Below are 25,140 nucleotides of genomic sequence, written 5' to 3' on the forward strand. Positions count from 1 at the left end.
GAAAGACAAGGGCGCTAATTCACCAGGATCCAGTGACTTTAAGTGCAGTAGTCGGATCAAAATATAGAACTTTTTCGCATAACCTTATACCAGTGCGTAACTGATGTACCGTCAACCCGGTCTACCCTTGAACCGCTAAGGGTATGCGTGAAAATGCTCAGAGACGGATGTCGTGCGTGAGTTAGTTAGGAGTGTTTATTTTTAGTGAGTTTTAATTTCCCAAACTCTACAATTATCAGACTATTAGTGCGTCATCACCAGGTCCACACGTGAATTTAATAGGGATTAGAACAATCGCGGAAAGGTTGTGATGAGTACAAGAAACTGCAGACCTTCAGCGCGTGTGGCTGCAACGTTACTGAGGGGAGGGTTATTGGGAAGTCTCGGGATAATACAATTGTGAAGCTAAACGCGAGTATGGACGAGTGAAGGGCCGTGAATATTAGGAGCTTTGCCGTAGCCTTCAGAAGTTTTTATGTGGAGGAATCAGTTAGCTTGAAGCGACTCACTAAGGCTCTCTTTTCGCAGTCCAGAACAATTTGCGCGCGTGTGTAGTGGCGCCTGCGAATAATTCAGTGCTGAATCGTTTGCATCAAACACCTTACTAAAACTTCATCTCGACAAGCACTCGCGTAGTGGTTCGTGTTGAATCGCCGTGATGACGACAATAGCCGAAACCCAACACACTCTGGAACTCAGTGCGTGTCCTGTGATTTTTTCAACCCGAGTGCGGGGCTGACAAACATTTGTTGTATTTAATAGACCATATGCGAAACCGCTTGTTAGTCTGGCAGCATTGTACACGCGGCCATTTTAGTTGCGTCAAGCATATGAGTTTTGATTTTTCAGCATTTCAAGAACATGAACGCTCTGCCAGTAAGTGCGATACGGAAACTTTATCGCTTTCTTACTTCCGATCACCCAACGTGGACAAAGGACTTGGCCGCCAAGCCTTTCATCACTGAGGACACTTTCAATTATTTTTTCGACGCTAATACTCATTAAGTCGTGCTGTTTAGCGGTAGACTGGTCCACGCCAATACATGCGACTGGAGGTTATTTTTAGTTTATTGTTTCTTTTTTTCAGTTTTTTTTTTTATTGTTAAAGGCGAAAGATTTTTTTTTTTGTGGGAAGCCTTATGCTTCCCACAAAGCTTCCCACGAAGCTTCCCACATCTACCTTGACTGCGACAACCACACAAAAAAGAGTGTGAAATGAAGTTGGCACCGCCCGTGTTGCTCCACTCGACGTCCGCAACGCAAGTTTTCGCTGCCGATGACATCAGACTTTGTCGAAGTGGCGTTCGACAAAAAAGACAGGAAAATTCCGTCTCTCTGAGTGTTGAGCAAACAGACACATCACTCGTGTCAGTTGTGTTTTCTAATCTACTTGAGTTCGCTTTAAATATTCAAGTATATTATACAAACAAACTCTCTTGTTTAGCTTTAAATATGTTTGACAAACCTCGTTTACCGAAGCCACATCAAGTGCATAGATATCGAGGCAAAGCAAAGAGATTGTTTTCTAGCTTTTTAAAGTAATAACTTTTTTGAATATATGACCTAAAAGACGAGGGCTCTCTGGTGCATTCAGCGTTTTTTTACTTACTGTTAACCATACTTATCTTCAATTATGGTTGGTGGCGTAGATTACTAGAACTGTCATCTTATGCCTCGCTTAACAACCTTGGTCTCGTCCGCATACATTGAACGGTTTGCGCATTCAGAAAAACGTGATGCCGAGATTGTGTAATGAAGACAGCTAACTTGTATAAAATTAAATTACAAATGAAAAACAAAATAATGCCCGAAAATGAGCAGCGCCTTAGATTTACGAGCTTGCTAATAACAACAAGGAAGTTTTTTTAATTTTTTTTCAAGGGCCGTGTACATGTAACAAATACGGTATTATTTCTTAAACGATGTAATAAGGAACTCCCCAAGGATGCAGTGCTTCCCAAAGCATATGTTTAAGAACACGAATCTCAAACTGCACTCCTAATTTTAAACGGTTTGTTAATATATACACATATATATTTATGGATATCGTGCGCAGGAAGGTGTCGCGGTTAATTTTTCATTTTAATTTAGATGTGGGTTATACGTGGGGTTCCGTGTCTTCCTATAAATCCCAAAGCATCCGAAAAACACTAGCCGGTAAACCTTTCTTCAATCCAGATTTAACTCAAAACTCGAATTTCGGAGGTCACGATGGACAAAACAAAAAATGAACAGAAGCTAAGTTTGCTGCAAATAAGCTTGGTAAGAGCACAGGTTCAGCGGTCATCAGGAGAGGCCTTCGCAGAATCATTCAAAAACTCGTAGTAGTGACCGAAGAAGGTTGACCGTTTATCAAGTGAAGGTCGTTTTTTGTTACCAGATTGAACTTCTTAGAGGAAGGTAGGGTTGTGTTTTGATAACCGCGAAAGCTATGAACTCTTATTTTAATAGTAGACGTAGCGGACGCTTCTATCTCTCTACTCCGCTCCACGAAGCCACAAAGAATGATGGTCGAATAGGATAAAAAGCAAAGTTTTCGAACGTCTGCGTGAAGGAGATTATGCTATTAAGGTGACTTTTTCAAGTTTTCTTGTTATACAATTAGTAATACTAAAGGCAAGTACGCGAATGTCGCGAGGTTCACTTCCGCTTTTACAAAGTTAAGGCAGGGTCATTCTCGACAGATAGTATATATATTTATATTTGATCCTAAAAATGTTGAAACATAACAAAAAGAAACTTCATAATTTAAATAATTGGGACTTTAGCAACAACCAAAAAAGAACTCCGATAAACGCCGCAAAAAGAAAAACATTTTGACTTACGCGAAAAATACACATCGAAATCACTGAATCTTAGTCTATGGCATAAAACATGATCTTAATGCATCCGGGTTTCGGTAAAGCTTTGGGCTGGGCAGTTTCTTTGGAACTCCAAAAACTAGCCTTCATGCAGCACTCCTGTTCACCCGGCATTGGCTGCAGAGTTGGCGCTATGCGTGTTCTAGTCCACACGTGTCTCCGGTTAGTATTTCGTTACTAACACCTAAAAGCTCTTTATAAGGCAGAACACGGCACCTGCCTGAAGGTCACTGGTTTGTATGCCAGGCAGATAGCATCCATTGCACAATCAACTTCGGGACGAACATGCAAGAGCATACAATACGAGCCTTTCAACAGCGCACCCCCATTCTGCCATTAAGGTGCGCCTGCTTTCCTACTCCTCTTTCTATCTTTAAGCTGAGAAATGGTAAAAGGTACTCGCTTGCCAGACCAATCAACCATGTGATTTTCATTCCTTAGCTCCGCTTTCTGCGCGAGGGTAAGGCGAGGAGTGTGATAACGTAGTACAATATTGACGGAAGGCGTGGTAGCGTTTCCCAATCCCGGAATGCCTGCTTGCTGACCAAGATTCATGTGTGCTGTGACCTTCGGGCCGCCATGGATTTTTGTAAGAACTGGTATTTCATTTCATTTCCTTTTATTTATTTTCTCTCAAGGCTTGAAGGCATTAAAGAAGGAAGTGAGTTTTACCACGCAATTTTTTTAACAGCACTCAAAGCACAAGTCGGAACAATGTCAAAACATCAAACAAAAAATTAGAAATCTCTTTTTAAGTTATCAGCTTCAGTTACTGAGATTCTGTGCATTACAAGACCAAACTTAATCGATAATCGCGGCTGAATTTGACGTAGTCGGTGCATATCCGTAACGTTTGTTACTAGAACAATAAATAATAGAGCAAGAAGATATGAGAATGTTAGGCTGCTTCATTCGCTGAGCTATTGTTTTTTGACGAAAGTTAAATTTGACTTCTGCGAACCGGATCTAGCTAAGAGAATGTATTTCATCCATAATGTATTTGAACATATTAAGCGGTGAAATATGATGCAGTCTTTGACATATTTTTTTTTTTTTTGTGGTTGGCGATCAGATGTACAATTGGCACAAAACACTGAATACTCACCGCCGTCTATACGACCTTGTTTGGAGGACCAAAAGTAGTCATAAAGAAGGCAACTGCAGAAAGGGTTTTTAAAGAGTTAAGCTCACGGCGAGCCTTAAAAGTCAAAAGTGGCGCACCGAGTGAGGCTTACCTCGTGAGCAGGATTACGATATCGCTTTCGTTGAATTTTCCGCTTTTTTCAACCCACTCTTGAAACAAAGCGAGGGTGAATGGACCATCCATGAAGGTGGTACTATATACTTTATTGGTGACCTCGAATGTCTCTTCTTCTTCTCGCTTGAAAGTGCGATTAACGAAATTAAAACTTTCATACACTTGATGACCCTTTACGGCGGGGATCTTAACATCAGTTCCATCGAATGACGTATAAGCGATCGGCCAATGAGCGCCGCAACTCCTGGTGTTGTAACGGACGACAGAAGGAGTGCTGATTGGCCGATCGCATTTACGTTTTTCGATAGAATGATATATTATTTGTTTGTGTAAGTAAGGAAACGGGACTGCGTAGAGTTTCGAAGTTTGCATGACGACGTCTTTTTATGAAGCAGATATCTTAGCAGATGGCTTGCTCTAACGTAACATCCGCTGACATTGTGAGGGAAACATGCGATATCATTACAACTTATAACGTACTTCTTAAATATTTATTTTGAATCGTCAAAGTTGTTTTCCTTGGCGTGAACAAGTAAAAATAGCCAATTACATATTGCGAGTTTGGCCATATGATGACGTCACGCGCAAACCACTCTATCCACAGTCTGAGTCTGACAATAAAATACTGCGACGTGTTTTACTTATGATAACCACTGAGATCACCAGAGGAGGCATTTTTTGTAGGTTACTTCCTGGCTATATATTTTCTGTCTGCGAAAATCACGTCGCCTCTGCACATGTGAGCCGCTAGTATCGTATGCGGAGTTTCGGACTTTGTACCGGTTTGCGAGGAGCGTTGCTGGGCGGCAAAAATGGCTTTTGAAAAAAGACCCGCGTATCTTAGCCTATGCGCCATTCTTCTAGAATGGCCCAAACCTGCAATATCAGCTACCCAAGGATAAAGCGGCGACAGGAGACAATAATAACCGAACAGGAAGTGAAATCAATTCATAACTAGTATAACAGAATTACTGGCACCGATCATTTCTGTTACAGTGGAAGGGGAGCTTGGTTCACATTTTTAAGTTTGCCCCACTACCTTTATGGAAACTCTTAAATAAAATAGTAAATTAAATTTACTTGCCTATACTTTGTTCCAGCTTAAGCCGGAACGCAGCCGATGTTACATGCAAGGCGGACCAACCGAACGCCGGCGTTAGCTGACATGACACCGCCTCCACTCTGTACGTCACTAATCGCGGTGCTCGAGCGGAAAGGCAGAGAGAGGTGCTTTTGTCTGCTATGAAAAATCGACAGTATTGTCTGCTACATCTCAACAACTGACATTTCGCGTCCTGAAATTTTATCAAGAGCGTCGATGTTGAGTATATTTACTAATATTACATCAACATATCCTGATTCAAATCACGTTTCGTAATATCACATATTTTTGCTACATGCTGGTATGAACTGAGCGCTCTGTTTCCAAATCCACGTTTGAATCAGCTCCACACTCTTACTTTTCATTTACTTTATAACCTTCGTTGTCTACGTAGCTATCATTAAAATACTTTTTCTTGTGAGAGTTACTGAGGCACCCTGAAATCCAGAGTAGGGTGTTGAGTATGCTAGTTGCTGGGGAATATGTGCAGAGTGCACTTAATCAATTCGCCCATCTTAACAAACCAGTTTTCGTTATGAAGTTTTGCGAGCCAAACGCTCGAAGAAAATGACATCAATAAAGCCATCGAGGTTGTTTCGGAGAATACGCATCATGTTTCATGCAAACGAAACGAGGAAAGAATGGAGGGAAACTTCACATCTTGTTTACAGGTACGCGCATTTTGATTCTAAAATTGATAAAGTTAAGCACTATAGATATTTTGCCGTTTATGCAGACCTCACGCGATACGTCTTGGTTACATCGAATTTGCAGATCACCATGCAACGTGTATGCGGCAGAATGGTTTGTAGGCATGGCACGTAATGGGTTAAATGATTTTTGTATTTTGATCAGATTTTCAATATGTTTGCAAGTTATTAAATTATTGCTCGCTGACTTATATGACCAAGGTGACGGCTAGACTGGCAACCGTTTGCTAGATCCGATTTGAAGATGCACACAATAATTATGGTACTGAAACAAAATCATACAGAGCTATGTTAAAACTTTGTACGAAAACTTAACACAATCGCTCAGCAGATCTATGATTGCGCTTAAATAGCCTTGGACACCATTTCACATATATTCAAAGATTGGAAGCAGTATTATTATTTTGTCTTTGTTTTCTCGTTGTCCCAGTCTCTATCATAAGATACTGAACACTATAACCTGGATGACTCCAAACCACTGCTTCAGGATGTGGTCTTTGTGGCACACGTTTGCAGGGTTCATGAACTTTCATGGTAGGAAAACTCTGCGGATTACTCTCTGCACTTTCTAACATTTCATGGTGCATAAAAAACATACCTAAAATATACGATGCGACTGGACCACTTCAGCGTTTTCTGTTAGATTTAGCACATAATAGAAGTTATTGGTTACCCCCCAAACATGTGAAAAAGAATTTTTATTGTGTCCAATGGACAGCAGAGTGTTACATCACTTCGGAAGACGAACCAAAGCTATGACTTGCGATGTGAAGCAAGAAATAAAACCGAGAGTGCAGTGAGGCATCCTCGCTTCACACGTTTCACCAACGAGCATCTCTTGCCTGTCGTGTAGACTGCGAGGTGAGCCAGTCCCTGTCTTTCATTCCAGCCAGCCTTCTCTTTTTTGTCTAGACCCAAGCCACACTTAAGATTCCTCTCTTAGCACGGTTCATCAACGAAGGTCTCTTGCCCGTTGTGAAGACTGCCGCGATCATCCAGTGTCTGTCTGTTAGCCAGTCTTTGTCTTATAATCTAGCCAGCTGCCGAATTTTTTTGCTGGGTTGAAGTTGCGCAGGAAATTCCTTTTTGCTTGTTGTACCAACAAATACCTCTTGTCTCCTTGTCTCTAGCCTCATCACCTGTCGGCTAGTCCCCGGCTGGGTCACAAGTCGAGTTCCTGAAGACCCATGTTCTCGTTGTTTTCGTAGTCAGAGTCATCGTCGGCAGGGCTACCATCGGTTGCCATGATGAAGCGGTCGTAGGCAAGGTCCATGAGCTTTTATTTTGTCTATATTCTCTTTTCCACTAAGATGACGTGACGTGCGGGGCTTGACCAGTTCTCAGCAGTCACTTGCTGGAGGGCTGCTGGGGTCAGGGCTACCACATCTGCAAGCTTGAAACACGTGCTTTGACTTGCAATATAACCCTCTTCCTGGGTCCACATGAGCTCAATATGATTTAACTCACAGTGATATTCAACTAGACGAGTAACTACATCGCCATGTTGCTGTGCTTCAGCGCCCACCCGGCACTTTTCTAGGTCAGGTCGTTCCGCTTCCGCAATGTTCACTAGGCTCAACAGCTCGGCCCTGAGCACTGTGTGGTCCCAATAATCTCCATAAGTCTTTTTCCAGTCTTGCATTGTCTTTTAAATTGAGTTGCTAGTCGGAGTGGCATGGACATTGACTGAGTGATAAATAGAGTCGGCGGAAAACACAATGCATGGAAGCAATTTTTACCATTATGATATTAAGTCTCACATCCACCGCATATAAAAGAGTGAATCGCTCGCGCAATATAATGAGTGTCCACATCAAATTTAGTTGCGCTGCAATTATTTCTTTGCTCCATTGAACCTTTCTTTGAGTCCAGTGTATACATAATACTATTCTTACCTACATAGCTAAACCGTATATTGCAAACCAGATGCGTTTTGGCCTTCCAATGAATAATACGTTGAGCGCACAGTCAACGAACTTGAAAGACAAATAGAAAACTTCGTAGATATATGATGGCAAACGACCCTTACGGTCATTAAAGCAGGACTTTCTAAAGTAGTCGTACACAATTCTTCCCACTGCTTTAAGATAAAAGGAGTCGAGAGCTTCCGGAACTGCCCGAGATGCTATATTCCTTGACCGCTTCGTCAACGGCTCGGAGAAGATACCATCAGTTCTTGATGGCATCGACAAGGCAACCAGTTTCCATTTGAACATCGAACATTTTCTCATACCTGTCAGTTCAGATTTTCGCTGAACAATCTCGCGATACGATGCACTTGGCAAATCCTGGCGAAGTGTACAGCACACATTCAGCACAACTTGTGCGCCTGACTCCAAAACGAGCCTCTGGCGAAGACCGTCTTGACGCGGTTTGAAGAAAGCTTCAGAGCAGATGAGTCGGCCGTTGTCGAGAAGAAATCATTCAAAAAACATGATGGCACAAACTCGGTCGAGTAAGCACGGACGCGCGCCGAAGATTCAAAAGCTCCAATGTTGCCGGCAGGGATACGTTTCTTCAGAAAACGATCAAACAAACAAGTATTGCAGGTATGAAAAATAAATTTGAACGAATATAATTTTTTTTGTTTAGTCATACTTAATGCTCACCATGACAGGAATAAAATATTGCGGATCGTTTATTTAAAAAATATACTTTTGGAACTCTATTTTCTTTAACTAATTTCTGCTGCGTAGGAAAGACCGTTTGGAAAGTGTGTACCATCTCTAGCTTTTGCCTGAGCTCACGCTTAAGCTGAAACGAAGTGTAGATGGTGTAGTGTCGTTTATTTGTTGCCGAGGGAAGCGACCAGGTAACGAACCAAAACTCATTACTTTATTTCACATCGTAAGCCTCTCGCGTCTGTCCTCCGACGCACCACCATACATTATCCCGCTCCGTCACCCCCTCGCCTTTGGGACTCTTCTAACGCATACCAGACAGTGGGGATGTGGCGCCATCAGGTTTTTTGACACCACATTTTCTTTCCTGCTTTTAAAAAAAAAAAAAAAGCTCAGCGAAAGTTTACAGCGTACTCCTTTAACTGGGGTGGTCTCGTGTTTCTTGTTGATCGGGCCGGGCCGACAACTGTCTCTCTGGAGCTTGAGGGGTTGCTTCAAGCGGACCAATGGAGTCGCCAGGAGCGTTCTTGTCAGCGTGTCGATCGCCTTGATCTGTGGGCATATAGTCTCTAATTGAATTGTCAAAGTCATCGCCAGTTGCAACTTCAGAAGTCTTCTCGATATTCTTGAACAATGATGAGTTTCGAATCGTTCCCTTGCCACGTCTTTGTGTAGTTATAGCTGTCCCTTGCACACGTGTAGTAGTATTGGGGTCTGGGTCATATAGGAACTCATGTGTTAGAGTCACGTGCTGTTTCAGTAGCACGAGATCTTCATTTTGAAGGTTATAAGGCACAGCGTGGCGTTTCCTGTCGGCATACAGTTTCATCTGTGCCTTCTTGAGCTAATCTCTTTCTCGCACTTGGCCATCATTCGTTGTGGCGGTGACTTCAGGGAGCTTCGTTTTCATTTTCCGCCCGTAGAGTAGTTTTGCTGGAGAGAGACCTGTCGCCCCTTGTGGCGTCCCCTGTAGTTCAACAGGTACTCTTGCAGTTCAGTTTCCCACTCTTTTCCCTCTACTGTTGCTGCCTTGACATTCTTCTTGATGTTTTGGTGAAGCTTTCCGCTTTCCCGTTAGCCTGTGGCAACAGTGGTGTCACCCTATGGTGTTTTATTCCGTTTTCGGCCATGAAATTGGCAAAATCTTGACTGAAGAACGGCGGTCCATTGTCAGTCTTGATGCTCAGCGGCAGGCCGTGGACGGAAAACATTTCTTGCATTGTTGACGTTACTCCTTCAGTGTTCAGAGGTGGCAGCGTCGTCACCAGAGGAAACCGCGAGTATTCATCCACTACGACCAGGAGACACTCTCCTCTTTGAAAGGGACCTGCAAAGTCTGCTGCCAACGCCTGCCAAGGACTAGCAGGAAGACTTGTCATTTTGAGTGATGGTGGCTTCTCTTTGGACACTGTGTTCTGACAGGCTCGGCAGTTCTTCACCACAGATTCTACTCTTTTATCCAACCCAAGGAACCAGTTTTTCTCTCGAATGAGCTGCTTAGTCTTCACGACACCTTGGTGTCTTCTGTGAGCGAATTTTATCGCTTCCAGATGTAGAGCGTCTGGGAGTATTAGTCTCGTGCCCCTCAGGAAGACATCATTGTCAGTGACAGTGAGCTCTTGACGGATGTGAACGCAATGCCTCAGCGTCTCTTCTCCCCACATCTTGTCTGACGCCCTTTTATCCTCTTCTAGGATGGCGTTCTGCAGTTTCTGCATGAGTGGGTCTCCATCATAGGCCTTCTCCACCTCCTCCATTGTCATCGCTTTTGGCACAGCCGTGTTGCACACGTAGCAAACATTCTCGAGTTGCTCTGCTTTCTTTGGACTCGAAGTCAGAGTCTTGGACGTGTCTTGACAAGTAGTTTGTGGGGTTGTCCTTTCCAGGGATGTGTTCCACCTTGTAGGTGTACTGCTGCAATCTCAGATTCAGTCCTTCCAACCTGGCTGACAGTTTCGCATTTGGATTCTGGAGGATGGAGACTAGGGCCTTGTGGTCTGTCTTGATTGTGAAGACTCCTCCTGCTAGGTACATCCTGAAATGTTCCACTGGTGATACTATTGCCAACATCTCTTTGTCAATCTGGGGATATCGTTGTTCTGTCGGCGTGAGTGCTCGGCTATAGTAGGCCAAAATGCTGAGCTTACCCTTTCTTGATTCTTGAGTAAGCACGGCACCCAGTCCATTGGGACCGGCATCTGTGATGAGATGTGTCTCTTTGGTGTCGTCATAGTAGTCGAGTGAATGGCTGGCAGCCATTTCCATCTTGATCCTGTCTAGAGCCTCTAGATGCTCTTTGGTCAAATCTAAAGACGTTCCTGGCATGAGTGAGCGATCGAAGAGGTTCGGCTATTTGCGCTAGTCTTGGGGTGAACCTGCTGCTGTAGTTTACCATACCTAATAGGCTTCGGACCTCAGATGGATTGCTCGGCGGGGCCATCCGAATGACTGCTTCTACCTAGGCTGGGTCCACAGTAATGCCCGAAGGTGAAAACACGTGTCCAAAGAACTTGAGAGTGCTTGCAGCGTTCAAACACTTCTTTCCATTGAGGGTCAGTCCGGCATCCTGGAGGGCCTTTAGAACCAGGCGAAGTCTGTTGTCGTGTTCTTCTACTGTCCGCCTTGCCACCAAAATTTCATCACTGATGTTGATTATGCCCTCTTTATCAGGAAGAACTTGTCGGACGACGTCTTGAAAGATCTGTGCTGCAGAGTTTACTCCGAAGGGAAGTCTCTTGTATCTTCTGAGTCCTTTGTGTGTTGAAAACATGGTTATCTGCCTTGATGGTTCATCGAGCTCCAGCTAATGGTAGCCCTCATTCAGGTCAAGGTTTGGGAAGTACTTGGCTCCATTCAGGATACCAATGACATCTTCGACCGTAGGCATGCCATGCCTCTCTCGTTCTATTGCAACATTCGGCTCTCTCATGTCCACGCACATCCTCACCGCTTGGGGGTTGTTCTGCTTCGGTTCTACCACAACTGGAGAAACCCAAGGGGTCGGACCTTTGACTGGCACAATAATGTCCAGTTCTTCTAGTCTCTTTAGCTCGTCTTCAACTCCTTTTCGCACCTTGATTGGAATTCTTCTGTGTGGGCGAGCGACTGTTTTGGCATCTTCATTTATCTGGAGCTTGACCTGGAAATTCGGTAGTTTTCCCAATCCAGCGAAGAGGCTGGGGAACCCCTTAACAGGATCACCTTGGGACTTTTCTTCAATGCTATTCAGCACATGAATGAGAGACCCAAACTTGTTTCTGTCTGGTAACTCAGAAGGGATGCATGATGCGCCTTGATGACGTATACAATCGTGTGGGTGGTGTTCTTTCGAGCTTTCATATTTGCTTTGAACAGCCCAACCACTGGAAGAGGTTGCTTCATTCCATAAGGCACTAGGCGGATATCGGTCTTTTCCAAAGTGTATTTAAGCTTGTCCCTCCAAGTTGTTTCTCCCATTACGTCATCTCCAGCTCCTGAGTCCACATAGACTTCGATCTCGACTCCTTCTATTCTTACAGTCACACGGGGATCTTGGAGTGTTTCTGCTGCACGTAGTACAGTTCTTCGGAAACGTCTTCGCTCCGAGTTGCTTCCAGTTCTTGAACTGTTCTGACTTGCTCTTGTTTGCGCGTTCTGCACATTTTGGCGAAGTGGTTTCTTTTGTTGCAATTGTGGCAAGTTGATCCCCATGCTGGACACGTTTTGCCTCCGTCGTTTGGCCAACATCTCCGGCAACACGTGCATGTCGTCGTCTGGGGGACTTCTTTTTTCTGTGTTTTCCGGTGCCACGGTTTCTTCTTTGGTGATACTTTGTTCACCGGCACTGACACTTTTCTCTCTATGTCGGCGGCTTGTCTCTCGGCGTTTTCGAGGCTGCGCCCTTCGAGCAATAGCCGCTCCAGCTTCATGTCCGGTTCACGGAGGTCGTTTCTTCTCAGCTTCGTCGGCGTGGTGCCTTTTATAATTTGTGACAGGACTTCTCCGTCCACGTCGGCAAACTCACACGTTAGGGCTAGTTGCCGGAGACGCACATGAAACTGGTCGATAGTCTCTGCCGGCTCTTGGTTCGCTTGCCGAAACACATGTCTCTCAAAAACTGCGTTTTTCTTTGGCGCGAATTCAGCTTTCAGTTCCTCGACCGCGGTCTTGTAAAGAGTGCCCGTGTTCGGGAGTGTGATGAAAATGTCGTGAACTGCTTTTCCCGCGAGGTGCAGCAACAGTGCACGCTTTCTTTCGTCGTTCGTGACGTGGGAGGAAATGAGATAATTCTCGAATCTTGCATGCCATCGCATCCAGCGCCGAGACACAGAAGTTGGAGCAGCATGCGAATCGAACGGAGGAATGCTCGGGACGCGAAGGTCTATGGCGACTGCTTACCTGGATCTAGGGCAACTTCTTCGTTCAGTTCTCGACAGGCGTGGTCTTGAGGTCTTGCTCTCGGGTCTCTTTTGGCGTCTTCTCTAAACGTTCTGTCGAGCTGGATCTTGTTGCGGTCTTCCCCGGCATCCCATTCTCGTCGCCAGACTTGTAGTGTCGTTTGTGTGTTGCCGAGGGAGACGACCAGGTAACGAACGAAAACTCATTACTTTATTTCACATCGTAAGCCTCCCGCGTCTGTCCCCGGACGCACCGCCACGCATTCTCCCGTTCCGTCACCCCCTCGGCTTTGGGGCTCTTCTAACGCATACCGGACAGCGGGGATGTGGCGCCATCTGGTTTTTGGACGCCACAGATGGGATTGGTATAACACAAATAAAAAGTTTCTACCATTTCTTGCGCGATATTTACACCTCAACACTTATTTCAGGCGGAGGTCGTAACTCCCTCTAAGCCTAGTCCACAGATAGGTGGTCCTTCCCATTGCTTCTCGCTTGGCTGCTCGGGCGAACATCTTGACGATCTTAGTACCTCCAAGTCGCGACGTATGGTGCATCTAGTCTGGCGTCTGTCACCACCTCATAGTCGTACGAACAGGCGCGTGGCAGCCTCCGGCGTCCTCTGCTTTCCTGCACCCTCTGTAACTCTGTGCAACGCCCGCAAAGCGTGTTCATGAAACCTCCGCATCAGCGTCTATCATCGCGGGCGTCCGCCTGATATTCCGCCCTCGTCTACTACCGTCTGGGATGCCCACAAGACGCGACTATAAAAGCGGCGTTCTGGCGTTCCATCATGCATGATCCAGAGTTCAATACTAGCGTCTGTCAGTGTCTGTACACGTTTGCTAAACAACGACAGAAAGGACAAAAAAAAAAAAAAACTGAAAGACCTTTACAACTTGTTGTAATTCGAAATTGGAACGCAGCTCTTGAGGAGGAGGAGGGGGTGTATGCCTCTTCGACCCCTCCGTACCCACTCCTTCTCCTGATCTCCTCTCCTCCTGGCTTCCCATTTAGTGGGAAATTTCCGCAAAATTTCCCCGCTAGATTTAGTGGGAAAACCTAACTCGCTAAATTTGGCGTTGAATTTCAACCGCTAAGTTTAGCGGGTAATTTTTTGCTAAGTTTCCCGCTAAGTTTAGAGGGGAAATTTGCCTCGCTACATTTAGCGAGTTAAGTTATTCCGCTAATTTGAAAGGAGAAACTGTGATGTCCCATAATGCAACGCGCGCGGTTACACCGACGGCGACGCCGCTCAACACGGAAAGCGGTGCCTGAGAGCTGCGGTCTAAAATAAATCGGCAAAATAAATATGCGATCCTTTAAACTTCTTTCTGATCGTTGTTTTCGTGCACAGCGTTCGCGAGAAAGGTTGGTGAGTGTCAAAACGAGCAATAGTCCGATTTCACCAACCAGTTTGTGTACGTCACCGTGGCCGCAATGCCTCGAGGGAACCTTAGTCTTTCTCCACGTGCCACAACCTCGCTGTAGCTCTGTGCGTGCGGAGCATGAGATATCTCGGGTTCTGCCGCCTGTCTCCTGTAAACTGAAGTTATGCCGGCTTCACGCATGTGCCGAACGCTTCGTGAGATCGGTCTATTAAGAGATTACCTCAAATATTTGCACTAGCAAGTAGTGTGCACATTTCAGAATCAAAGAGCTATAGGTCTTGTCAAGCGAAATTACGAAGACGTACCTGGAAAAACCTAAAGCGACGCGAATACCCAACTGCTTCCGGCAACATGACTTGCAAAGTACTTTCTTTGTAGCCTAGCTCTAAGTTATCAAATCTTAATATCAACCACAGCGTTTCCATGATTCTCAAATCAGGGAGGTCGATTTTACAGGAACCGACACCCTTATTCAGCATCAAAACACGCGAATGAACAAATAATTCCAGGTGGAGAAAATTGTTTATCATGAGTCGCAAAGCTTACGCCAGCCCCACTACGAAAATGAGCACGCGTATAACGCCTTCGAAGGCGCGTATTGCGACAGTTTTTTGCTCCAAGCTACGTCTGTTGAGACCTTCTTAACATCTCAGTGAACGCGAAACAACCTATATTCATAAACATAGATATCAGCCGAACTAGTTGCGCACTGTATCAACTGCGTACCGCGAAAGCCTTAAGCCATCTTTGTTATCGTAAAAAACCGAGGTGGAGAACGTTAAGTCATGATCATTTGGAAACTATAAAATATATGTCCCTGTATTGTTTCTTACTCTATAATAAAAATACCATGAAATAATCATTTCCACGACAGAGAAAAATAATGTTACGGCGAACATTCCACAAGACTATCGTCTCACCAGCGAATGAGACTAAAAAAGCGTAGAGTAGCTACCAAAGTAGCACACTTGCTCAGCTCAGGCTAGGGCTGAGCAAGTGGCGCGAGCTAGAGCCAAATTGGCTCAAGCCTGTCCGAAGCTTGCGCCAAACTGGCTCGAGTATAAGCCGGGGAATTGTGTGACTATTGTAGCTGCTTTACTTCCCGTATCGGCGGGTCCTAGGGCAGGGCTAACTCCCTATAAATTGCCTCTACCGGCTTAAATATGGCGCAAATTATTTTAGAGCGCAGCTCTTAGGCACCCGTTGCGGCTTGAGCGGCATCGCCATCGCCGTCTGCGCAACCCCTACGGTACAGTCTGGAAAACGTCCCATAATGCACCGCGGTGACGTTTCGCATGGTGCCAAAACGTCACCGTACCTAAGCGTCACCAAGATGTGTTATGGGATGTTTCCCATAATGCACCGTGCGGATGTTTCGGCACGGTGCCGAAACATCACCCTGCCGAAACGTCACCACGGTGCATTATAGGACATTTCTCATAATGCACTGCGGTGACGTTCCGGCACCGCACCGAAACGTCGCGTGACGACGCTCGTTTCGTGCGAGAAAAAAGAGATAGGGGAGAAGGAGAGGGTACGGATGAGGAGTAGGGGTATACCCTCCCCTCGGTTCTTTCCCCTCATCCTCCTCAAGAGCTCCGCTATAAATCGGCGATACAGGAAGTTGTAAACGTCTTTCATTTTTTACTGGAATTTTTTATTGTTTTTTGTTTATCTCAGTGCTTTTTAAGTGAACAATTGCTTTTCAGAATGACCTTGTCGAAGAACATACAGCGCGTCGAAGGTAATCAACACCAAAATTGCAATTAGAGCAAGGCTATAAGAGTACGGTAAACATTTCCTGGAAAGTTATGATGTTTACCACCTGCATTCTAGCAATAAGAATATATGCCAATTTTGACCTTACTAATCATTTACCAACGTTAGGTGCGAATGACATACTCGTCCCTAAACAAGTCACGTCTCGTGCAAAATGTCAGTAGCGACTGTAGGCATTCGGTACATTTTGTTTATTAGATGATGCTTTTCTTTATTGGTTGTGACGTTAACCGGTAGACCTGCCTTGCGTTAACTTTGAGCTAAGAATTGTGCAGGACTTTAGAAAACAATAAATCAATAGGGAATACGAAAGCTAATGAGCTAATCTAAATTACCGCCCCCCCCCCCCCCCCCCCCCCGCGGGCAATTAGAGCTGAAACACCCGATACGGACGTTTTCTGCGTCAGCGAACCCCACAAGCTTAACATTTTCTGAACTTGTTGAATAACCCGAAGGTTAATAATTCAACTTCGCATTGTATGCCTGGTTTCAACCACAGCTTTCAAAAGTGGGCAGATAAACCAAAAAGCATTAAACGACTGTTTCAGCTCACATTACGCGTGGTGGTAGCTGGTCACTTAAAGAAATGCAAGAATATACATTTGAAAATATATTTGAATATCATTTGAAACCGACACCACATACCGTCGTATTGTACACATCGACAAGGTAGAGTTCTATCTTGGGGCACTCAAGTTCCCTGAAATATACTTCCGCCTGCAAAAGATTCAACGCAGATGTATTATTGTTCAGATAAATTAGTGTCTCAGGCTTAAATTTTATGGGAGCCAGCTTTAGGATGCTTTATTTTTATTCACTAATTTTAACTCTGCAAAATCTGTTTGAAATTTTATATTGTTAATATAGGCGTCGCGGTATGAGGGTGTATGCTTGCCCAATTAGAACAAATAGAGCGTAATTTTGAAGTTTATCTCAATGTTTACCTTTTTAATCGGGATTTTCCACCTTTTGTAAAATATTGTTTTTAAATCGGGAAACTAGATCACGTTCAAATTAACTGAAGAGCGTGTTGGTGAAATTGCCTGACCACAGAAAGTATAAAACAAACTCGGGACGAAGGACGACGAACATTTCTTTCGACTAGCAGCGACATGAATTAACTTAAAAGCACTTCCGGCAATTCAGGACCCTCAAAAAAAAGGAGAAAAAGGGAGACAGGTAGAGAGAAAAGAAAGTGTAACGATAAAATTGTAAAGAAGGAAATAGGATAAAATGTAAAGTAAGAGCCCGAGCACGACAATATTCTGGTAGGGTGGGGAGCGGTTATAATCTACGCTAAGTCCGGACTTAAGAAGATTATTTCCTCTTTAGAAGGACTAAGAAAAGGCGCGGACACAATATTGTCAACAGTGATGAATGACTCAATGCTTTCCTTGCCAAAATTGTTGATTTTTGTTTTCAGCACACCACCCATGATTGGGCTCGCAAACCAATGTGCCTACGTTGAACAGACAGTATAGAACATAGAAATCACGATCGCGGATTTCGCAACCTTCATAAATCTTACCACCTTTGATTTTTGCACAGGAATCGCGAACCCAATCATAGGTATGTACGTTTGGAGCTTGAATTTTCGAAGGTGTACCAAGTGAGCTGGTTCTTACTGTCACCCCCTTACTAAATTAAAAAAAAAGCATGTTTCCAGACTTTACGGCATGGTTTATTAGGGAGTTCTAGAATAACGTACACAATTTTAGCGCACGCTAGCGCTGAACTTAGCGTTTGTATTAGCGCAGGCAACGCGAGAGAGTTTTAGAATAGCGTTTCTCCGTCGCGACGCAAAAGCCCGAGCATCTCGCGCTTGCGACGCCATCAAGATACAGTCACAATTTTTATTTCACACACGAAATGCTGTAACCTTAAAAAAAGCAAGTTTTTTGGTCCAGAGTACCATTTTAGATTTGTTTAAACATGAGATTGCGACGCGAGCGGTTGACCGGTCGTGTCCGCTTCCGTCGCCTCGGCAAGAGAGGTCTCGTGTACTGACCTTAGCACATCGTACCTCCGCCGGCAAATGTTCGCGCGTTGCCAGCATCAAGTTTCCGGTGATCGTCGCCAAACTGAGTACAACGTCGTCCCGTATTGAAAATTGCAGTCGCGGGGACGCCGCCGACGTCGCACTCACGACGCCGTTTAAACAGCCGCCGACATAATCCTCGAAGCCGCCATTCTTTTAACTCTGCTCGTCTTGGCTTCAGCCAACTTTACATCCCGAATACTCCTTGGAGAAGCGCAAGGACTTTTTGCGTACGCACGCTATTTCCGACAAATAGCGCACGCTAAAATTGCACTCACAAAGCGCAAAACCTGGTTTGCGTTCGGAGCGTGCGCAGTGCCGACGGCGCTTTTCATTGCGTAAGCAAAGCTTTAGCGTGCGCTATTCTAAAACTCCCTATTATTTGTTATTGTTGTCACCCGTGCCCAGCGATGTGCCAAGATTTTTTTTTGGTCTAAAGTCGATAACAAAAATTCTCTATTAATAAACGTTGCGGAATAATATTCACTGAAACGTTTTTGACACAATGTATGTATATGTTCCCTCCTCTGAAGATTGATTGCAATCTGCGGAGGTACCTTCTATAAATAACAAGAGCGCGGTGTGGAAAAATATTAATAAAATGCAGCCTCATCCTAGAAATGACTATCATCATCAGAAACATTTGATTATTTTGCTGTGAAGTGAGGACGGAATATTAAGGGACAGTGGAAAAGACGACTAGTTTTCACCTTTCCTGAGATAACTCCCCAGTCCCCGTTTCTCTAAAATAGACCTCTTGACACCATATTTAGAACAATAAAAGAACAAACTTTTAAACACACCCCTCTCTCTCTCTCTCTCTCAATAAATATGTTTAAAACCTCCTATCGGACGAACGCTACGATTCTAGACCAAAGCGGACTTAGCATTTTGCCGTTTTAAGCAGTTGCTAAAAGGTCCTGAGCAATTTTACTTATGTCGGATACGCGACTGTGGTCGGAGTTTACTCTGAAAAATATGTGATTTTCCCAGGCGTATTTCAAAACCGCACGGGTACACCTTTGATACATCTTATTTTAAACTGGAAGTACAGTTTTTAGTATGTTCAATTCATTCATTGAAAGCCAAATGGTACTTTGAGGCTAACAGAAAGATATCTGTGAAGCTCGCATAAATTCTGAGTACCAGAAAGTGGTGTTATATGACACATATCTGTAATGAAGTCCTCATTCAATAGAAGTACTAGTGTGACAAAGGCTGAAAAGGTGGGCGTAACTCTAACCAACCTCCAAAATTTGGCTCCCCCAAACTAGCGTTACCCTTGGCAGCTGCATGCTTTGCCTTTAGTCAAGTCCGCCCCTTATTCTATGCTATTTTTTCTAGCTCACTATAACAAGTAATACCTCATAACTTTATATATATCAATACAATTCCATCAACTTCCGACGAAATTTCTTCGGTGGCTAAATTAATTGCCGTGGAGGTTATCTCCCGATAAAAGAATCGAGTAATTTAATAATAACACAATCTCTTGCGCTTGGAGGAATGCGGTGGGGTGTCTTGATTGTATATACATTCAGATAATTTACTTCGCGACTTTCTAATACTTTTATGGCTTCAGTTGAGTCTTTCAGATACTGATTCCCGCATCGATGATCAAACTTATTCCCGTCATGTTTCAGCCAATGTTGCTTCTTTTATTTTTAAGCCGGCCTGCGTCATAGTATTTGCTGATTAAAAAATATAACATGGTACATACCGCGTGCAACATCACGTTTAGATATCTTAAAACGGAAGACTTTGGAGCAGGCTCTTTCATCCTCGAAGTCAGAAACGACGTGTCGCAGAGAATGGTTACACCCACTTTCATACTTGGTCGGTTCTCTGTATCTGTAGCTCCTAAAAGGTTTGAACGTAGAAATAAACGTTAGTCATAAAGAAATTCCCTTATTTAAATAAAAACAAACTCTGGCGATACATTGATATGCAGGGTGTTTGATTTTATGTCGAACAGGTTTTAAAGATGTCGTGAGTTAGAAGAGCGCCGTCTTTACCATGTTTTCATCAGACTGGGAGGACAATAAACGAAGTATAATCATCATGCTAAGTTGAATAATTAACTAGAATTTGTTGATTAACAATTTTGTTGTTTGTTTTAGGGATCACAATAGAAATGCAGTGTTCATTGCCATTACGTTTAGCTGTCAAACCAATTTACAAAAACAAAATGCAAAAAGGTAATGGTCTTTTAGATATCAATTGATACATTTTCGTGGTTTATGGATCATTTAAGAAAATCCGGGTCAAAGGAGCGCACAAAGCTCTGCCCACACTAATGCTTGTAAGAGTGACGCAGTAGTTTAGGTCACATTGTCACTTGTGTCGTCAGGGCACTCAACAAGGATGCGCTGCCGAGATATACTCCGTTTCCCCATAACTAGCTGAACTGTGGAAGCTACGGCGCCCGTGACTCAATAAAATCGACAAAAATGAAGCGCGCGACCACACGTCACGCGAGCGTTTCAGTTGATCATGGACTCGTCACGTGCCTTCGCCCGACACTGTTATTCATTCCTGAAGAACGCAGCCTCCACAGTTCGCCTGAAACAGTGTATAATGAGGACATGCGGACGTATTCTGGACTTCAACATTCGCCTAAAGCGCGTCATTGTTTGCACTCGGGGAACTTTAGGAAGGCGGACAGTTAAGCATCTGCTCAAACTACAAAACACGTTCTAAAATAATCACACAATTCCTTGCATATCGAGAATGGCTTTAAGGAATATCGGGACTCTGCAGCTGTTGTTACCATCGCCCTTTAATGTTCTAAATTAAGACACTACTATTTGATATTCAGGTTAACCATTAGGAACACCATGGTGAGTCGGGCCAGTTGGTTTATTATGGGAACAGACAAGCGCCGAAAAAACTTGGACAAGGTAATGAGACGACAACACAAGGCGCGCTCGCAACTGAAGTTTTATTTCTGGAAAAACATAGTCTTATATGCACTTTAATACACCCCACGTCACATTCCGCGTGCCCACTCTTTATCTAAGAATAAACGCCCTTTATTTGACAGAGTCACGGAAGGTTTGCTTATGCATGTTTCTGCACCCTTCCTTATTGCATACGCCTCATGAATTTTCCTTGTAATCTTTTTGCTGTATCGCCCCAGGATTCCCATGTCATTGAAAACTGGTGTGCACCCACTTCAGTTGCGAGTGCGCCTTGTGTCGTCGTTTCCTTACATTGTCCTAGTTTTTTCGGCGCTTGTCTTTTCCCATAACCATTAGGACATATGGCAAAGCCTACAGTATATTGCAAAGGATTTTGTTTGTCCTTTGACCCTCTTGTTCACCTGCTCCAGGAATTATTTTCGTCACAATATATTTTTGTTTGTTTATTTACAGCTAAATTTTGCGAGAACTTATTTTCACAAAAAAGATCAGTCACGCGTGAAAAGTGCCTTTGGCTTCAGCTGGCCAAGGCATATAGTTACTGATAGTCTCCGCTCTCAGTGTGAAGAGTGCAAACACGGAATGCTTAGAGCTGTCCTAAAATTTAAGATGACTCACCGTAAATTGATACATCAACCTCTGCCAACACTTTGTGTGGTGAGCGTTAGGGTACAACCAAACGTGCAGTTAATATGAACAATGATACAATGTGTATTCCAAAGACATATCTGAGCTTTAAAGCCCCCGTTCTGTATCAGCATGAATCGAAATTAAAATGTTCAATGCATATATTTCAAACTGTAGCTGAAATAAATAATGAATGATACATTGACTCTTTATTTAGACACTCCTGTCTGAGAGACTGGATCAGGGGAAGGTCTAAGTCACATGACAGGGCTCCATCCCCCTTTATTCCGCAACAAAATTTCAGCGCACATCACTATTAGTAAATGATGCACTTAAGTGATTATATTAAAACCACCTACTCCACCGAAGGATTACAAAACAAAATAAATTTAAACATTAATTCAACAAAAAATGGGAGGATTTAAATATTGTACAAAAGAGAGACCAAAAGGACAGAAGAGAGAGCACACTCTTAGAAAAAAGGGTATGGATAGTCCTCCCTTAGGGGAGGAACGGTCTTGTAACCTATGTTTCTTTAGAAAGGGAGAAACGTTCGTCCCTGAAGCAGGGGAGCAAAGTTCCTCCGTCGCTTGCATCTCAATATGGCGGCCCCGAATCGAGCAAATCGAGCCCAATAAGGCTTGACGAGGACGCTACGTCTCTTGCACGGGACGAGAGCTGCAGCAAATAAAAGCGTAACACGAGCTCTCCGGAAACTGTGTTTATTTCCGAAGCCAGATTCCCCCCCACAGGTACAGAAACTTACGTTTCTAAAGCAGTTACTCGGTCTTCTCGTCGACAGCACTGCGATGTTAAACGGAGACAACCGATACCCAATTACTTCGCGCACTTTGCGTCTTACCTTTGGTGTTCCTCGAGTCACAATTCCTTCGTCAACCGCACATCACGGAGAAGGGCATACTCAATCCGCGAAACCAAAAGCCGCTCTCGAAAGAACAAACTCGAAGCCGCTGTTTATCGCGTAGCGTGAAAGAAGGTTAAATCGCTAGCCACCAGATGGCGGGGTCAAGCAAAGTAATTGCAAGTAGCCAGGCTAGGTGGCGCTAACTAACACCCAATTCATGTTCTACAAAAAAATAATTTGCTTTTTCAGGCCACTACTTTGCTTGGGGATCCACTGCTATACAGACATTACGCTTACTAAAAGCATCAGGTGAACATACATTGAGCACATCCACAGCACACACAAATATCAATACAACGGAACACCACACTAACCCGAACACTAAACCCGTGCTCTGCGTTTTCGTTTTTTATATTGGTCGTTTTGAACGTACGGAACTTTTCGGTGACTCCCTAAGCAATAAAACATATTCCCAGCATGTTGATTTTTTCCCAGCAATGTCATACCTCTGAGAGTATTTTGAATGGCTCAGGGGATGAATTTCTTATTAAAAAGTAAACACTCGAGCATGCCGTTATTATTTGAAAGCCAATAAATCAAGCCGCTCCAATGCGGTTCGAAGCCATGAGTTTGTTTCTCCACACGGCACATCGTAGCCTGTATTTCTATTGTTTTTTTTTTTTTTATTTGTGCTGTTCGCGCAAAGCTGCACTTGCTGTCTTGAATTATAGCGAGTTCGTTTCACGGCACTCGTGCCCCCGCGTGCCCACTCGCAGCGTGGAACGGGTTCGTTTCGGCCGGCGCTCCACGAGTGGTTGCGCTCCACGAGTGGTTGCGCTCTCCGAGTTCGTTTTAGCGCTGACACCCCACGCGTGCATGCACTCGCTGCACCGAGAAAATCGGGAGTGCGCCAAAATGCAATCCCGTCATGCCTCGCTCCGGCGGGGCCGGCGAGGAGCGGGAGCAGACGACGAGGGTTCGTCTGCTACGATGTGTCGCGGAACCGAACGGAAAAAAAAGTAGATTTTCTGATAGAAATCGCGTCCCGCGGGCGACGAAATCAAGCGCGAGCTTGAATTGTGAGCGTCTGCTATTTCACGAAGGAAGCAATTGACAACCAGTGATTTATTTGCAGGTTTTAAATCGCTCTGTTGCCGTACAAACGCTGAAATATACCAGTGTGTAAAGAAATGCTCAGAACCAACGCAACAGCGGCCCCCGAGATGTTTATCACCATCCGTGTGCGGGTGAAAAATTTAACATTTGTCGATAAAACTCCTCCAGCAGAAACCTCTGACTGCCCAATAAGCATCAGAGAAAGCTAAAGATGCTGACTTTACCCGAGGATTGGGCAACATCATCATGTTTAACATTTACCTACGCAGCGAACTTGCCCCGTCGTATTTTGTTCGAGAAAGCTCTCGTTCTCGACACCCTCACCGAGGCTAATATCTAATCCACCTATAATGACGATCCAAATCGAAAGTCCCAGTTTTGCTGGATATTCCAACAGGCTAGTTTTAAGCCGTACCCTTTCAGTGGTTCACGCATAATACCATGCTCAAACGGATCAAGCTTCTGCTCGGACAGCATCATCAGTTTTCTTCAGTGTAAACGGTTATAAGGATTGAAAGATCGCAACCAGCTGCTTTGGTTGCGGAAATTTACGCCGTCTGTAAATATCTCTACGGCAGCTGAGCTGCTTGAAGGCATCGCAACTATAAACTACAGGTTGCAGTTGCCAACGTTTGTAGGTAAACGTTGGTAGCGACTGCATTCTTGCATGCACGCATCACTCGGAACAGAAAGGCGCTAGTTTCGGTTTGAAGTCGGTACCTTTTCTACAACATAGATGGCGGCAGCATCAGTATTCTGCACTCGGTGCATTTGGCGAGTTCGTTTGAGTCCAGTTTTCCGTGCAACACTCTGTGAGTGAGATGCATTCTGGGAGAGAACTCGAACGGTGCCAGTGCGTGTGAAACGAACTCGCTATTAATCTCTGTAGAGCGGATATTCGCTCCGCTGGAAGTGCTGCTTCACGGGCTGAGAAATCGCTTTTCGATCAACTTGAATGCAGTCAAAGCCGCGACTTGCTGCAGGTGTTAAGTGTACGGAGATACGCCGTGGCGAGCCCGAAAACTTCTCGCGCTCATCCCAGCGCGCCAAATGGAGGGCTGTTTCTCCAGGAAGCGTATAGTATATCTAAACAGCGAAATAAAGGGTAGCTTTTTTTTTCGATTTTACCTACTATTGTTTTTAATGACAAAATTTCATCCTGTAAATATATGTACTTTCCGTCACGATTTCGTACTGCTCAGTCCTTGCCCCAGAGCGCAATCACTATCGAGGACGAGACAATTCCGCCAGTCACATTGGCCACTGTACGATAGGAGCTTCTACTGTTCGGACCAGCGTTCCAACATGACTATCCGCACGTTGATCGATTGCACGTAATCCATCAAGTGGTATTAAAGTTTTTAATGTAAAGCGGAATGTCAACCGGCAACACCCCGCCCCCTCCGATCACGGCCCGACCAGCGGCCTCGATGCCCAACAGTTTACGATCTCATCTTCTTGTTACACCACTGATA

General features: G+C 44.4%; 1 protein-coding gene across 1 annotated transcript in view; it reads right to left on the minus strand.

The window, feature by feature from the left end:
* Nucleotides 1-25,140, minus strand: part of LOC8023373 — a 119,631-nt gene that overhangs the window by 58,445 nt on the left and 36,046 nt on the right. The window contains exons 2-5 of the mRNA XM_029984103.2: nt 19,857-19,996; nt 16,744-16,815; nt 4,097-4,242; nt 3,967-4,019 (exon numbers count right to left, since the gene is read on the minus strand). Coding sequence (XP_029839963.2) covers nt 3,967-4,019; nt 4,097-4,242; nt 16,744-16,815; nt 19,857-19,996 — 411 coding nt within the window. The remainder of the gene's footprint in view (nt 1-3,966; nt 4,020-4,096; nt 4,243-16,743; nt 16,816-19,856; nt 19,997-25,140) is intronic.

Source organism: Ixodes scapularis, unplaced genomic scaffold (genome assembly GCF_016920785.2).
Source record: "Ixodes scapularis isolate PalLabHiFi unplaced genomic scaffold, ASM1692078v2 PGA_scaffold4__175_contigs__length_147842914, whole genome shotgun sequence".
Taxonomy (NCBI): domain Eukaryota; kingdom Metazoa; phylum Arthropoda; class Arachnida; order Ixodida; family Ixodidae; genus Ixodes; species Ixodes scapularis.